This window comes from Leucoraja erinacea, chromosome 1, assembly GCF_028641065.1.
Source record: "Leucoraja erinacea ecotype New England chromosome 1, Leri_hhj_1, whole genome shotgun sequence".
Taxonomy (NCBI): Eukaryota; Metazoa; Chordata; class Chondrichthyes; order Rajiformes; family Rajidae; genus Leucoraja; species Leucoraja erinaceus.
The window spans coordinates 107,902,693-107,920,506 of NC_073377.1; the positions used below are offsets into that span (position 1 = coordinate 107,902,693).

The 17,814-nt window shown below is 41.5% G+C and overlaps 1 protein-coding gene across 24 annotated transcripts in view; it reads left to right on the top strand.

The window, feature by feature from the left end:
• LOC129700367 (calcium/calmodulin-dependent protein kinase type II delta chain) overlaps positions 1 to 17,814 on the top strand; it is a 269,343-nt gene that overhangs the window by 183,898 nt on the left and 67,631 nt on the right. For all 24 annotated transcript variants that reach the window (XM_055640802.1, XM_055640857.1, XM_055640819.1 and 21 more), the window contains exons 7-11: positions 6,098 to 6,200; positions 9,405 to 9,488; positions 12,250 to 12,344; positions 15,836 to 15,958; positions 16,562 to 16,645. In XM_055640802.1, the coding sequence (XP_055496777.1) occupies positions 6,098 to 6,200; positions 9,405 to 9,488; positions 12,250 to 12,344; positions 15,836 to 15,958; positions 16,562 to 16,645 (489 nt within the window). The remainder of the gene's footprint in view (positions 1 to 6,097; positions 6,201 to 9,404; positions 9,489 to 12,249; positions 12,345 to 15,835; positions 15,959 to 16,561; positions 16,646 to 17,814) is intronic.

Consider the following 17,814-nt stretch of genomic DNA (forward strand, 5'->3'; position numbering starts at 1 on the left):
TCTAGGAGTACAGGTATAAATTTCCTTCAAAGTGTCATCACAGGTAGATAGACTGGTCAAGAAGGCTTTTGGCACATTGGCCTTCATTGGTCAAAGTATTGAGTATAGAAGTTGGGAGGTTATGTTACAGTTGTACAAGACATCGGTGAGGCCACATTTGGATTATTGTGTTCAGTTATGGTCACCCTGTTATAGGAAATATGTTGTAAAGCTGGAAAGGGTACAGTAAAGACTTACAAGAATGTTGCCAGGACTCGAGGGTCTGAGCTATAGAAAGAGGTTGATCAGACTAGGACTTTATTCCTTGGTGTGCGGGAGGATGAGGGGTGATCTTACAGAGGTCTATAAGATCATGAGGGGTAAATGCACAGAGTCTTTTACGCAAAGTCAGACGACATAGGTTTAAGGTGAGGGAGGAAAGATTTAGTAGGAACCTGAGGGGCAACTTTTTTAAACAAAGGGTGGCGGGTGTATGGAACGTGCTGCCAGAGGAAGTAGTTGAGGCTGGTACTATCAAAACGTTTAAAATAAATTTGAACATGGACATGGATTGGATAGGGGGAATATGGGCCAAATACAGCCCAATGAGACTAGTGTAGATAGGGCATGTTGATCGGTGTGGGCAAGTTGGGCAGATGGGGCTGTTTCCATGCTATATGACTCTGACTTTAAATGTATTTTCAATGTTTTATCTCAAAAATTAATATACATGAACATGCCTTGGGAAGAGTTGGAATGAGGCCATAAAAGATAGCAATGATCCAAAGCTAGTAATGAATTATACCCCAAGTATTTTAACAGTATGTAATCACCATTAAAGATCTCATGCAGATTTTATTATCCAAAATAATTTGATAAATAGAGTTGTACAGCAGAGAAACAGGCACTATGCCGAGCATTATGCCAAAATATACTAATCCCTCTTACCTGCATTAATTATTAATTCCATGAGCCTCACCACGACAGTGCTCATTCAAGTATATGAAGATGCTTCTTGAATATTTTTACTGTTCCTGCCTTCACCACCTCTGGCAATTCATAGAAACGTAGAAAATAGGTGCAGGAGGAGGCCATTCGGCCCTTCAAGCCAGCACCACCATTCATTGTGATCATGGCTGATCATCCACAATCAGTAACCCGTGCCTGTCTTCTCCCCATATCCCTTCATTCCACTAGCCCCAAGAGCTCTATCTAACTCTATTTTAAATTCATCCTGTGAATTGGGCTCCACTGCCTGCTGTGGCAGAGAATTCCACAAATTCACAACTCTGGTTGAAATGTCTTTTCTCATCTCAGTTTTAAATGGCATCCCCTTTATTCTAAGACTGTGGCCCCTGGTTCTAGACTCCCCCAACATAGGGAACATTTTTCCTGCATCTAGCTTGTCCAGTCCTTTTATAATTTTATTTGCTTCTCATCCTTCTAAATTCCAGTGAATACAAGTCCAGTCTTTCCAATCTATACTCATATTACAGTCCCGCCATCCTGGGGATTAACCTCATGAACCTTCTCTGCCCTTCCTCAATAGCAAAAATGTCCTTCCACAAATTAGGAGACCAAAACTGCACACAATAGCCCAGATGTGGTCTCACCAGGGCCCTGTACAACTGTACTTTACTCCTATACTCAAATCATTATGAAGGCCAACATGCCATTAGCTTTCTTCACTGCCTGCTGTACCTGCATGTTTACTTTTAGTGACTGGTGTACAAGGACACCCAGGTCTCGTTGTACTTCCCTTATTCCTAATCTTACACCATTAGAGATAATAATCTGCCTCCTTGTTCTTGCCGCCAAAGTGGATAACCTCACATTTATCTACATTATACTGCATCTGCCATGCATCTGCCCACTCACTCAACCTGTCCAAGTCACCCTGCAACCTCCTAGCATCCTCTTCGCAGTTCACACTGCCACCCAGCTTTGTGTCATCTGCAAATTTGCTAGTTACTTTTAATTCCATCATCTAAATCATTAATATATATTGTAAATAGTTGCAGCCCCAGCACCAAGCCTTGCGGCACTCCACTCTTTGTTTCTTGACTGTCAACCAATTCTCTACCCATGTCAATACCCTACCCCCAATACCTTGTGCTCTAATTATGTCCACTAATCTCCTGTTTGGGACCTAATGAAAGACTTTCTGAAAGTCCAGATACACTACATCCACTGGCTCTCCTTCATCCATTTTACTTGTCACACCCTCAAAAAAATCTAGATTAGTCAAGCATCATTTCCCCTTCATAAATCCTTGCTGACTTGGACCAATCCTTTTACTGCTATCCAAATGCGCCGCTATTACTTCTTTAATAATTGACTCCAGCTTCTTCCCCACCACCAATGTCAGGCTAACTGGTCTATAATTCCCCATTTTCTCTCTCGCTCCTTTCTTGAAAAGTGGGATAACATTAGCTACCATCCAATCCACAGGAACTGATCCTGAATCTATAAAACATTGGAAAATGATCACCAATGTGTCCACGATTTCTAGAGCCACCTCCTTGAGTACCTTGGAATGCAGACCATCAGACCCTGGGGATTTATCAACCTTCAGTCCCATCAGTCTATCCAAAACTATTTCTAGCCTTATGCAAATTTCTTTCAGTTCCTATGTCTCCCTAGATCATCTGTCCTCTAGTACATCTGGGAGATTGTTTATGTCTTCATTAGTGAATGCAGAACCAAAGTACCTGTTCAACTCTTCTGCCATTTACTTGTTCCCCATAATAATTCCACTTGTTTCTGCCTTCAAGGGACCCACATTTATCTACTAATGTTTTTCTCTTAACATACCTCAAGAAGCTTTTACTATCTTTCTTTACATTCTTGGCCAGCTTACCTTCGCACTTCATCCTTTCACCCAGTATTGCCCTTTTTGTTACCTTCTGATGTCCTTTGAACGTTTCCCAATCCTCTGGCTTCCCTCTGCTCTTAGCTATGTTATACATCTTCTCTTTTATTTTTATACTGTCCCTAACTTCCCTTGTCAGCCACGGTTGCCTCCTACTCCCCTTAGAATCTTTCTTCCTCTATCGAATGAAATGACCCTGCATCTTCTGGATTATGCCCAGAAATCCTGCCATTGCTGTTCCACCGTCATTCCTGCTAGTATCCTTTTCCAGTCGACCTTGGCCAGCTCACCTCTCATGCCTTCATAGTTCCCTTTGTTCAACTGCAACACTGACATTTCTGATTTAACCTTCTTCCTCTCAAATTGTAGATGAAAACTTATCATATTATGGTCACTACCTCCTAGCGGTTCCTTTACTTTGAATAAATACTCTTATTAAATCTGGTTCATTGGATAACACTAAATCCAGAACTGCCTTCTCTCTGGTCGGCTCCAATACAAGTTGTGCAAGAATTCATCTCGGAGGCACTCTACAAACTCCCTTTCTTGGGGTCCAGAACCAACCTGGTTTTCCCAGTCTACCTGCATGTTGAAATCTCCCATAACCACAGTGGCAGTATCATTTGTTACATGCCAATTTTAACTCCTGTGCAACTTGCACCCTATATCCAGGCTACTGTTTGGGGGCCTGTAGATAACTCCCATTAGTGTCTTCTTACCTTTACAATTCCTCAATTCTATCCACAGCGACTCTACATCGTCAGTCCCTATGTCACCTCTCGCAAGGGACTGAATTTTATCCCTCACCAACAGAGCTACCCCACCTCCTCTGCCCACCTACCTGTCCTTTCTATAGGACGTATAATCCTGAATATTCAGTTCCCAGCCCCGATCCTCCTGCAACCATATCTCTGTAATCCCCACAATGTCATATCTACCAATCTCTAACTGAGCCTCAAGCTCATCCACTTTACTTTTCATTCCAGATATCTATGTCTTTTGTGAGAAATATACCCCTCTTACCTTAAACATATGCCCACTAGTTTTAGACACCCCCTGCCACCCCCCTGCTCTAGCTATCTATGCCTTCTTTGCCATCTGGTACATTATTTTCAAATGATTCAATGATACTTTACTGTCACTTGTGAAATGCTTTGTTTTGCATCCAACGTGGTTAAATCATACAGCAGAACTCACCTTAGCAGTACACAGGAGTCGCAACATTTCTGGCGCTGACAAAGTTACATCAAGTTAGTCAAACACATGACAGCAGGCGACCCAGGGCTGCGTCCCTCCACTTCATTCTTGACGGTCTTATGCCGTGTCTCCCCCTGCACTCTCAGTGACCCCTCGGCTTTCAGAGGTTGCTCGCGCGTCCTCGGTCCTCGACGGGCCTCAAGTGTGTCGGGCCCACTGGCGGCCACTCTAACCTCGGTCCTTGGCGATCCTTGGTCCCCAGTCTGCAGCAAGCGGGTTCAGTGGCAGGCGAGCTGGGCCTGCTGGTGTGCTTGGCCACAGCTCGCTGGGATGCTGCCAACACCTGGTTCAAGTCCTCAACTCATGTCCCCCAATGGCAATTTCATTATTTCACAACATTTAGTGCAAGATTAAGTCCGACTAAAGATAGTTCAAAGTTCTCTACTAAGATAGATGGGAGGTCAGGACTGCTTTCAAATCAGTTCAGTTGCCTGATAACAGCTGGGAAGAAACTCCCTGAATCTGCTGCTGTGCATTTTCAAACTTTAATACCTCTTGCCTGATAGGAGAGAGGAGAAGAGGGAATGACCAGGTTGAGACTGGTCCTTGGTTATGTTGGCGGCTTTGCAGAGGCTGCGTGAAGTGTAGATGGAGTTAATGGAAGGCATATTTAGCCAAAACTGTCCCTTCAATGAGATTGTATATTAACAGGGCTTATTTAATTTGGATAAGGAAGAAAAATGCAGAAAATATTTGGGGAATTCTTCTAAACCAAATTAATTATGTGTATACAAATTAGCTTTGTAGTGGACCATGTATGACTGTAGATACTAGATTCTTCAACCTGAGATTGACATTAACCATGCTGCTAAACAAGTGAAGTATTGGCAGTGATGTGCATAACACTGTGTTAAATCACTTTATTCTTGTGCAATTATGATTTCATACACAATTAACTTTTACCAGCTTCTATGTTCTTAATTGCAATTGTTTAATTTCTTGTAACAGGTTACTTTTTTATGTGATTTGGGCAATCAAAAATGGATTCTTGAAAAGGCAGAATTTGAAGTTTACAAAATCCTTTTGCACTAATTTTCCCAATCTTGATATTTTTTAGGGTTTCCCGAGTTGTGAAAGATCTATTCTACAGCATAATATCCATGATCCTCTGAGTCAGAGAATTGCAAGGATTTTCAATCCCTGTCATGTCATGTGTTTAATTTTTAGAATAACTATGACATGAATAAATTCAAAGGTAGACACAAAATGCTGGAGTAACTCAGCAGGTCAGGCAGCATCTCTGCAGGGAAGGAATGGGTGACTTTTCGCTTCGAGACCCTTCTTCATGAATAAGTTTAATGGAAACCAAATTTTGGAATTTCAAGAAAACTAGAGTATTGATCCAGATAAAATGTTAACTTCTAAGTAACTTTGAATTCATAAAAGGAATCGCAGAATTCAATTGTTGAAATTAGGAATTCTGACATACTGATACACTCCTTTATATTTAGCAAACTGTTGATTAAAATTAATTTGAACATTTTTTTACATATAAACCAATGGTTCTTCTGCTGTTTTACCAGATTTGTTCCAGTAATCACCAATTAACTATAAAACTTTGAATGCAGAATACATTTTTTTCTTTCTGAACATAAGACAAGCAATTGAGATACCTTTAAAAGTGCTTTAATGTTTTAAAGTTGGAATATTGCGGTTGAGACACAAACTAAATAAATTTGCGATAACATCATGATTGGATTGACTGTTGGCAAATATTCACAGAGTTTTTCAATATTTATTTTTAAGCTCTCCATTTTACATGCTGTTGATATAATATTGCAATAACAACAAAAGTTGATTAAGGAAAGTGGTTTATCGGGTAGATTACCTGCTTAGAAAAACAAGTGGAACTTCTGATCAGTGACCATTTAGTGGAGAATTATTATGACTATTTTGCTTGGTGATAAGAGTTTATTATGTATTGATTAAGATTGATTATAATTTAAAGAATTTCTAAATCATATTCTTTCCCCTTTTTAAAAAATGAAGCCAGAGAATTTGCTCTTAGCTAGCAAAATGAAGGGGGCAGCTGTGAAGCTGGCAGATTTTGGATTAGCAATTGAAGTCCAAGGAGAACAGCAGGCATGGTTTGGTGAGTATATTTGTAAAGTCAATTTCAAGAGTTGAGAGTCAAGCGTGTTTATGATCATATGTCCTGAAATGGAACAATGACATTTTTACCAGTAGCAGTGGAACAGGTATGTACAGATAGTACTCAGTCAATACTATAATAAACAACATAAAGAAGTTCAATAAATAAAAAGATCCATATCGTACAAAAACGAAGCACAAAGTCACTAGTGCGATTAAAAGGTAGTTCGGAGTTTAGTTGGATTCACAGCGTTCAATATCCTAATCGTTGTAGGGAAGAAGCTGCTCCTGAACCTGATTGTTACAGTTTTCAGGCTTCTACATGTTCTTCCTAATGGCAGCAGTGAAATGAGAGTGTGGCCGGGATTATTGTATTGTATTGTATTCAATTTATTGTCATTATCTCATATTAGAGGTAACGAAATGAATTTTCCTTACAGTCAAGTATCATAAAAATAAAAAATAATAAATAAATAAAACATGTTAAATAAAACAAAAGCACAAGCACAGAAGTCCACGACACAACAAAACCACAACACAACACAATGGCACCAAAGTTGAGGATGTTACCATAGTCCAGCCAGCCCTCCCGCCGATCTTCCACAGATGTTCACCAGTGGTCGGGGCCTCCCGAGCACCCGCAGTCGCCGCCACGGGCGGCCCGTGGGTCCTTGACAATGTGGGTCCTTGATGATGCTGGCTACCTTTGTGAGGCAGCGCCTCCTATAGATCCCTTTTATAGTGGGGAAGACAGTGTTCACCACTTTTTTGCAATTTCCTCCGTTCCTGGGCATTTGATTTGCTGAACTAGGCCACGATGCGACCAGTCAATGTGCTCTCTACGCACATCTGTAGAAGTTCAAGACATCAAGTTCAAGAAGTGCCAACATACCTAATCTCCAAAATCTTCTAAGGAAGTAGAGGCGTTGATGGGCTTTCTTTAAGATTGCATCAATGTGATGAGATCCAAGACAGATCTTCAGAGAAATGCACGTTCCAGGTACTTGAACTCTCTCCACCACCAACCCGTCAATGAAGACGGGTTTGCTGATCCTTAGCCTTTCTCTTCTAAAATTAACAATCAGTTCCTTGGTTTTATACTTGTAGAGAGCAATGTTGTTCTTCTGGCCCCATTTAGGCAAATGATCTCCCTCCTATATTCTAACTCGTCATTATCCATAATTTATCCAACAATGGCAGTGTTGGCACATTTAAAGATGGAGTTGGAACTGTGTCTGGTTACACAGTCGTGAGTAGAGCAAGGGGCTGAGCATGCAGCCTTGAGGTGTGATGCCTTGGGCCTTGAAGCACTGCCCTGTGCCGATGATTATTGAGGAGGAAGTGTGATTACCAATTCATACCGTCTGTGTTCTGTTAATGAGGAGGTCAAGGATCCAGTTGCCAAAGGAATTTGCAGAAGTCCAGTTCCTTGAGCTTCATAACAAGGATGATGGTGTTGAACGCCAAGCTGTAGTCAATGAACAACAGACATTATTCAGTGATAGACACAAAATGCTGGAGTAAACATTTATCAATTGCAGATTTATACCAGTTAACAGTTTACATCTGTGCACCTTCCACGTATTCGGTAAGCTATCGATCAGTGAATTTACACATGGGATTTAAAAAAAATTCTGTGGTAACTGTTCTCATCATTGTAATTCTCAAGACCCAACGCATTGAACATAGAACAGTACAGAACAGGACCAGACCCTTTAGTCCACAATGTCTACACTGTTCACGTTGTCTTCTATAGCTAATCCCATGTGCCCGAATATCGTTCATGTTCTTCTGTTCATGTTCATGCGTCTATTTAAATATCTCTTAAATTAAACTATTATATCTGCTTCCACCAGCTCCCCAGCAGCTAATTTCAGGCTCCTTCTACTCTGTCTTTTGACGACCTTCCTCACTATTCCACATTCCGTAATTCCTTATGTAAATCAAATGTTATGCAAGTTGCAATCACCTTAAAACTAGGCAGAAACAAAGAACTGCAGATGTGGGTTAATACACAAAACAAAGTGAACTGCTGGAGTAAATCACTGGGTCAGGCAGTATCTCTGAAGGACATGAATAGGTCAGGACCCTTCATCAGTCTGCCGAGTTACTCTAAAGGGCCTGTTCCACGAGCATGCGACTGCATGCAGCTAGCGTGACCTAACGTCGCTTGAGCCGTACGGCCTCGCGGGGCCGGTCCCACTTCAATCGGCGGAGGCGTATGGAGTTGTGCGGGGATGGTCCCGACATCGCGCGGGGCTCCGAAAAACTGACACTGTCCAAAAATTCCGCGCGATAATAGTCTGTTGGCCCCCAGCTGCATTGAGGCCGTACGCAGCGTCTTGACAGCATAAGCCTAGCGCGTGCCATTGCGCGATGACGTCACCGCCCAGCGTGCCGTTGCATGATGGCGTAACCGCCCGATGCCGTGCGATGTCCAAATTCAGTCGGCCCGCCTCCTGCCCAGCTGATTGGTGAGTATGATGTCGGGACCAACCCCGCACAACTCCAGATGGCTCCGCGGTTGGAAGTGGGACCGGCCCCGCGAGGCCGTACGCCTCAAGCCACCACGTTTGGTAGCACTAGCCGCATGCAGTCGCATGCTGGTGGGACAGGCCCTTAACACTTTGTGTCATTTCACCTTAAATCTAGACACCGATGCCGCTGGTGTGTACCAGCGAGCCATTCTTCACCAGCTGCCACGCTGTCCTGTTGACACGGTTGTTGTTGCAGCTCATGTTGTAGCCCCTGGCCAACAGCGCTTACTTCAGGCCGCTGCCACCGATAGGACCAGCTCGGTCACTGTGGGGCTCCTTCCCCTCCCACCAGCTACCGCCTCTTCCTGTTGGCTGTCACTTTATCCACCACTGTCACCACTGCCTCCTCCTTCCTCCCCGCAGTCATGACCTTTTCCACCCGTGTCTATTGAAATGGGCAAGTAATCACTTCTGTTGACACAAGTGCAATGATATCCTATGTAACGTATAGATTTTAGTATTTTTAGCAGTGACACAAAAACTTAAAGCTATTAAGCTAGGCCATTATTTATGAAAATTACTGGAATATCATAATTCACATAAAGATTGGATTAATAATTTGTATGCCACCCACAAATGAAGTGGAAAATGCAGTGATATGTGCATTAACAGTTTACCAAGGTGAATAGTTTACTGATATTAAATTCTGTACTCATAATAATCCACAGGATTTGCTGGTACACCAGGATACCTTTCTCCTGAGGTTTTAAGAAAAGATCCATATGGAAAGCCAGTTGACATGTGGGCTTGTGGTAAGTAAAATGCATTGCTTCAATCATTACATCAACTGCAAAAAGCAGTTTCGCCAATTGTTTTTAACCGTATCAATACAAGGATATATAGAAAGAGCCACAATAACTTGTAGCAGGAATAAACCTTTTGATCCCTTTTGACGGCTCTGGAGTAAGATGTTGGTAGTGGGGAAGATGCTTGAGTCGATTGTTAAAGATGTAATAACAGCGCATTTGGAAAGCAGTGACAGAATCGGGCAAAGTCAGCATGGATTTATGAAGGGGAAATTATGCTTGACTAATCTTCTAGAATTTTTTGAGGATGTAACAAGTAGAATGGATAAGTGAGAGCCAGTGAATGTGGTGTATCTAGACTTTCAAAAAGCCTTTGACAAGGTCCCACACAAGAGATTAGTGTGCAAAATTAGAGCACATGGTATTGGTGATAGGGTATTGACATGGATAGAGAACTGGTTAGCAGACAGGAAGCAAAGAGCCAGACTTAACGCGTTCTTTTCAGAATGGCAGGCAGTGACTATTGGGGTGCTGCAAGGCTTGGTTATTTACAATATATTAACGATTTAGACAAAGGGATTATATGTAACGTTGCCAAGTTTGCAGATGACAAAAAGCTGGGTGGCAGTGTGAGCTGAGGGGGGGGGGGATACTATGAGGCTGCAGGGTGACTTGGATAGGTTGGGTGAGTGGGCAGATGCAGTATAATGTGGATCAATGTATGGTTATCAACTTTGGTGGCAATAATAAGAAGGCAGATTATTATCTGAATGGTGTAACAAGGAACTGCAGATGCTTGTTTTAAACCAAAGATAGATGCAAAAACCTGGAGTAACTCAGCGGGACAGGCAGCATCTCTGGAGAGAAGGAATGGGTGACGTTTCGGGTCGAGACCCTTCTTCGGACTCTGAATGGTGTCAGATTATGAAAAGGGGAGGTGCAATGTCACCTAGGTGTCCTTGTACATCAGCCACTGAAAATAATCATGCAGGTACATCAGGCAGTGAAGAAAGCTAATGGCATTTTGGCCTTCATAACAAGAGGATTTGAGTATTGGAGCAAGGAGGTCCTACTGCAGTTGGACAGGGCCCTGGTGAGACCGCACTTGGAGTATTGTGTGCAGTTTTAGTCTCCTAATTTGAGGAAGGACATTCTTGCTATTGAGGGAGTGCACCAGGTTCACCAGGTTAATTCCCAGGATGGCGGGACTGACATGATGAAATAATGGATTAACAGGGCTTATATTCATTGGAATTTAGAAGGATGAGAGGGGATCTTATAGAAACATATAAAATTCTTAAGGGATTGAACAGGCTAGATGCAGGAAAATTGTTCCCGATGTTGGGTGAGTCCGAACCAAGGGTCACAGTTTAAGAATAAGGGATAGGCCATTTAGGACTGAGATGAGGAAAAACATTTTCAGCCAGAGAGTTGTGAATCTGTGGAATTCTCTGCCACAGAAGGCATTGGAGGCCAATTCACTGTATGCTTTCAAGAGAGAGGTAGATATAGCTCTTAGGGCTAACGGAATCAAGGGATATGGGGAGAAAGCAGAAACTGGGTACTGATTCTGGATGATCAGCCATGATCATATTGAATGGCGGTGCTAGCTCGAAGGCCCGAATGGCCTCCTCCTGTTCCTATTTTCTATGCTTCTATATTGGCGAATCTCTATCCTGTGGTAGCTCCATTTTAATTCTCCCGGTGGCTCAGTCTGACCTTTCTATCCTGGGCCTCCTCCATTGTCAGAGTGAGTCCCAGTGCAAATTGGAGGAGCAGCACCTCATATTTCGGTATAAATCTCTGACTGATTTACAGTTGTTTTCTTGTATTAATCTGTGAAAAGTTCTGGGACCTTTGGTGGGACGATGTTGAGAGAATATTGGAGAAAATTTGCTTACAATTAGAGCTAAAATGTTAAGCTTTCAGTTCAGATTTCAAATTTTGGAGATGAAAACCACTTTGCTATTTTCAAAGTACAACAACATGGGAGGTACAAATGCTGTAATACTTTGGCAACCAGGGGTTGATAATGATGAACATCAGCAAGACCTTTAGAAATAAAGGGCAGCACAGTGGCGTAGTGGTAGAGTTGCTGCCTGACAGCGCTGGGTTAGCTCCTGACTATGGGTACTGTCTGTAAGGAGTTTGTACGTTCTCCCTGTGACCTTCTGAGTTTTCTCCAGGTGCTCCAGTTTCCTCCAACGTTCCAAGGTTAATTGGTTTCTGTAAATTGTCCATAGTGTGTAGGATAGAACTAGTATACGGGTGATCGCTGGTCTCCGCCATCTTGGTGGGCCGAAGGGCCTGTTTCCCCACTGTATCTCTAAACTAAGCTAAACTAAACAGCAGCAGTAGTGTCTCGCATGTCTAGAGTTCTATATAGTAAGGATGTTGTTGTATAATTAATCGAGGCTACAATGATTTTTTGAGATCCATTTCTTTTGTCGTGGGTATTCGGTAACTACAAATTCAGTCCATCAACACTATGTTTCTAGAAAGTGAAAGGTTGAGATAATTGGTATTGATTTATTTCTCCGCTCCTGGTGACTAGCTTTCATTTTGCAGCACTGCTGCATCAATGTACTAGAGAATATGTGCACTTCCATAATTCAAACTAAGTTGATGACAGCCATAATTGAGCTGAGTATTTTTTTAATTAAGTATTGGTTCTATGTTTTCTTAAAACTTAATTACTAAGGGTTGACAGCTTGGCTATATTTTTGCTGACTAATACAGCGAGACATATTATCCTTAATTTCTGCAGGTGTTATTCTGTACATACTGCTAGTTGGGTACCCTCCTTTCTGGGATGAAGATCAGCACAGACTGTACCAACAGATCAAAGCTGGTGCTTATGATGTGAGTAAAATTGACTACCTCTCACTGATTCAAGGACTTGAAGATGTTTAATTGATGCACTAAAGTACGTCTTTTAATTTTTCTCTGATTGCATCATAATTAATGTAATAGCCATCATTTTTAAGTAGCTTGTAAAAAGAAATACACAACATGCTGGAGTCAGGCAGCCTATCTGGAGGACATGGACATGGACATGGATAGATGACGTTTTGGGTTGGACCCTTCGTCAGACTCCACATCAGATTAAGCAACGGGCTGTGATGTCACCTAAATTAGAACTGTTGCTTGTTTTCTCCTCTGAAGAACAATCCCTGATATGTGGCTACCACTTTTTTTGAATTGGTTTTGATTGGACTTTTTATTTGGTGCATTGATCTACCTGCACATAATGTAGTAGATATATTCTATTTTATTCTGACTTTCAGTGCTCAGGTTGGCTTTGAATTCTGTTTCTGGAACTGTGGTAACTAAACTATTCTATAATGGATTGGATATTCCCAGTTTAATGCTTAAAATTTAAATAGACAAATTGCTAAAGTTTAGGTATCTGCTCTAACAAGAAGTAAGAGGAGAAAGAACAGTGATTTAAAATCAATATAGATTAAATAATGAGCAACAGTCAAGTAATTGATTTCAATCAATTTAATTCTAGTTTCATGTCGAATTATATTGAGACTAAGTAAAATTAATTTGCACAGTGAAATATCACGGAAATATGGCCTTTGGAGTACAGAGTTAGGAAATATTTTAAATCCAGCAAAAAATCAGTTATCAAAGCAATTGTATTTAGAGTCATGGAGCTGTACAACATGAAAACAAGCCCTTCCACCCAACTCCATACCAACCAAGATACCCTGTGTAAACTAGACCCATTCTTGCTCTAAGCATTTCCTATCCAGGCACTTGTCCAAATGTCTTTTAAATGTTGTTATTGAACACACTTCAACTACTTCCTCTGGTTGCTTGTTCCATATACCCACCACCATTTGAAAAAGTTGCCCCTTGTGTTCCAATTGAAACCTTTGTCCTCTCACCTTAAATCTATCCCCTCGCATTCTTCGCCGGGGACCCATGGGGGGGAGCTTCGACCGCCGGCCCAGCGGTCTGCGGTGCTTCTGGCTGCAGCGCGGTGGGAACTTTAAATCTCCGACCGCCGGCCTGCGGCCTACACTAACCTGAAGCCGTGGTCTCCGGTAGGGAAGCACCGATTCAGGACGTACCTGGACTTTTCACCTTGTCTGCACATCTGGACGCCCGCAATGGCGGCTGCGGAGGGTTGAGGTCCCGACCACGGGGGGAAATGTAGAAGGACTGGCCAAATTTTGTGCTTTCCACCACAGTGACTAAATGCTGTGGTGGATGTTTGTGTTAAATTTTTAGTGTGTTCTTTTTCATTATACTGCTGCTGGCAAATTCGTTTCACTCACACTTTATGTGCACGTGACGAATAAAACTGATTGTATTGTAATGTATTTATTCCCTGACCTTGATGAAAGACTCTGTGTTTAGCTTACCTATTCCTATCATTATTTTATATATCTGCCGCCTCTGCTCCAGGGATTAAAGTCCTAGCTTGCCCAATCTCTTATAGCACAAGTCCTCAAGTCCAGGAAACATCCTCATGTTTCTTCTTTGCACTCTTTCCAGCTTGACGGCATCTATCCTTAGCAGGGTGACCAAAGCTAAATACAATATTCCAGGTACAAGCACACCATCGATTTGTACAGCTGCAACATACCGTACCACCTTACACAGTCCCAAAGGGCCTGTTTCCATGCTGTTAACTCTAATGCACCAACTCTGAAACAATTGCTCCATCACTAACAACCACTTCAACTTCCAAACTTGAGAAGACTGGAATCTCATCCAATCTGTTCAAGAAGGAACTGCAGTTGCTGGAAAGTCGAAGGAAGACAAAATTGCTGGAGAAACTCAGCGGGTAAGGCAGGATCTATGGAGCGAAGGCAATAGGCAATGTTTCGAGCCGATACCCTTCTTCAGACTGATGCATCCCTGTAGATGCTGTTGTACCCGCTGAGTTTCTCCAGCAATTTTGTCTACAATCTCATCCGATCTACTTGATCAACCATTTAATCAATGTTTTAAGATTTTCTTGTATGACCAGAATATATCTGGTTAACCTCCTTTAGTTGTTTTACTACATTAAGGAGACTGTATAAGTGCAGTGCGTTGGCTGCCTTCTATTTCTTCTGAGGTAATTTTCGTGATGTTTGAGAATGGCGCATTAGGACTGAAAGATATGTGCATTTTTTAGAAAATGTTAAATAATTTAAAGCCATCTAGCACCAAAATGATCATTTCCATGTATTTATTTTGTGAAATCAATTAATTTTGAATGGAATTAATAGCATTTGTACTGTTTACCCTCAAAAGGACTGCGTTGCAGTGAATTTCCAATTAAACACATTTCTAATTAAACAAATAAAACAATAAACCATAGATTTATTGCCAAGATGTATTGGAAATGTGTTGTGTGGGTGAAAGTCAAGTTGCTAATGCTTGTACAGCAGCTCTGTCTTTTATTCTCTTTTGAAATTAAAACAGAAAATGTTTGTCAGGGCAGGCAGCAGCATTTGTAGAAAGAAAAACAGTTACCATACCATGGTGGCCGATTAGGAAAAGGGGAGATGCAACGAGACCTGGGTGTCATGGTACACCAGTCGTTGAAAGTAGGCATGCAGGTGCAGCAGGCAGTGAAGAAAGCGAATGGTATGTTAGCTTTCATAGCAAAAGGATTTGAGTATAGGAGCAGGGAAGTTCTACTGCAGTTGTACAGGGCCTTGGTGAGACCACACCTGGAGTATTGCATACAGTTTTAGTCTCCTAATCAGAGGAAAGACATAGAGGGAGTACAGAGAAGGCTCACCAGACTGATTCCTGGGATGGCAGGACTTTCATATGAAGAAAGACTGGATAGACTCGGCTTGTATTCGCTGGAATTTAGAAGATTGAGGGGGGATCTTATAGAAACATACAAAATTCTTAAGGGGTTGGACAGGCTAGATGCAAGAAGATTGTTCCCGATGTTGGGGAAGTCCAGAACAAGGGGTCACAGTTTAAGGGTAAAATCTTTTAGGACGGAGATGAGAAAGAAAAAATTCACACAGAGAGTGGTGAATCTGTGGAATTCTCTGCCACAGAAAGTAGTTGAGGCCAGTTCATCGGCTATATTTAAGAGGGAGTTAGATGTGGCCCTTGTGGCTAAGGGATCAGGGAGTATGGAGAGAAGGCAGGTACAGAATACTGAGTTTGATGATCAGCCATGATCATGTTGAATGGTGGTGCAGGCTGGAATGGCCTACTCCTGCACCTATTTTCTATGTTTCTATGTAATACTAATGAAAGGTCTTAACCCTGAAATGTTTTCCGTTTTACCTTCCACCCATGGGGTTTTCATAATTTTTTGTATTTATTTCAATTTTTCACCATGCGCAGTTTATTTCAAATCTTTTTAATTACATGTTTTTTAGTTCCCTTCACCAGAGTGGGATACGGTCACTCCAGAAGCTAAAGATCTTATCAATAAAATGTTAACCATCAACCCTGCCAAACGGATCACGGCCTCAGAAGCCCTGAAACATCCATGGATATGTGTAAGTGCCATCTCTTATATTGCATCAATGCCAACTGTATCATCCCTTGTAACCTATACTCAATTCCTATTAATAATAATTCTGTACTCTATCAGACGCAGGGCACTATTTCATTATTTTGAAATATAACTAAAGGTGAACGTGAAAAGTTAATTAATTATTTTTTAAACTTCCCGTTAGACCATCTCAATATCTACAGAACTTGCCTTTATATGGAGTCTTCCACAATTTCAGTACCTGAAAAATTCCAAGGCAAAAAAAATGTATGAGGTTCAATATCTTTGCAGTTTCACGAATCACACTGAATCTGATTTTCACACACCATTTTACAAACTTGTACACCAAAATAGGACTCTGTGAGTCTTACCTGACATTGGTTATGATTATTTTGATTTACCTTTACCAGTGTTACTTACAGTATTACACATATTTGAGGAGGGCATCCAATAGATTGAGGAACAGCAACAAATTGTTTAGTTCGTCTCTGTCCATAATTTTCCGCGGATACTCAGGAGTGAAGGAAAATACAAATATTTGTAATTAAATGTAAAATATCGCTATAATGGAAAGTACTTATTAAACATTTATGTGTTTGTTTTGTAGCAACGATCAACTGTAGCATCTTGCATGCACAGACAGGAGACTGTGGAATGCCTAAAGAAATTCAACGCTAGAAGAAAACTGAAGGTCAGATATAATTTTATTTAGTTCTCTTAACCTGAAGCTGTATTTCTCATTTTTATTTTATTTGCTGATTTGAATTTTATTTATTCAGAAAAAAAATCAATGTGACAGCCCCCCCCACCCCGCAGTAAAAACAAACATGTATTCAATTAGGTCCTTTCATTGCATTGCAAGTGGCACTATAGATTGTTCTGACTTTGGCTTTAAATGTTTGCTCTGAGCATTCAAGGCCATCCCATCTGTTGGCCATACACACTAGCAGGAGTACTTTTACTTCTTCTTGCGTATGGCGTGCACAGCCTAAAGTTGTAGATCAAGGATAGACATCCAGGCCAGGACAGCATCAGTGACTGGATGGATGACTTTGATGCCACCAGGGAAAAGCCTCAGTGAGCAGTCATTCACGATGTGTGGAATGGTCTGGTCTGGATGCCCGCAGTCGCAAGCAGGGCTCTGTCATCCCCCACTTATGCAGGTGATGGGCTGTTCTTGCATGGAGGATGCGGAGTACAACTGGTGAGTAGGACTTAATGGCAGCGCCTTCTTGAGGGGGAGATACATTGAGACATCAAGCATTGGCAGGAGTTTTTTTTTGAAAGATTACATCTTGACTGTAAGGAGTTGCAGAAAACCCGAAGGACTGCTAAAGGTTTTTAAATTGGACATCACTTGATTCTTTTCTTCATAAGATGTCTAAGAACTGAAACTCTCTTAGCAAGCTGGTGATTATGAAGAAATTCCTTCACTCAGATTTGCACTTAAAACCACAAGGACGGAGACATCTAAATATTTGTATTTTTGTACATAATGAAATAGAGGATCGAACTGCATAAATTTAGATATTTAGAGACAAGCATATGGTTGCCTGTTCCCATGGGATAAAGATTGTGCTTCAAATGCAACAAAGGCATCAGATAGGAACTTCAACGGGTGAGACTACAGAGAGTCTGCCAGACACACTTAAGGGTCACGACCCGAAACGTCACCCATTATTTCTCTCCAGAGATGCTGCCTGGCCCGCTGAGTTACTCCAGCTTTTTGTGTATATCTTCGGTTTAAACCAGTATCTGCAGTTCCTTCTTACATTTAATCAAACCTTGTCAGAAACCCTGTCATGTGGCCAAATAGCAAGAGTCATAGAGTCTTGAATTGAATTGAATTGAATTCCTTTA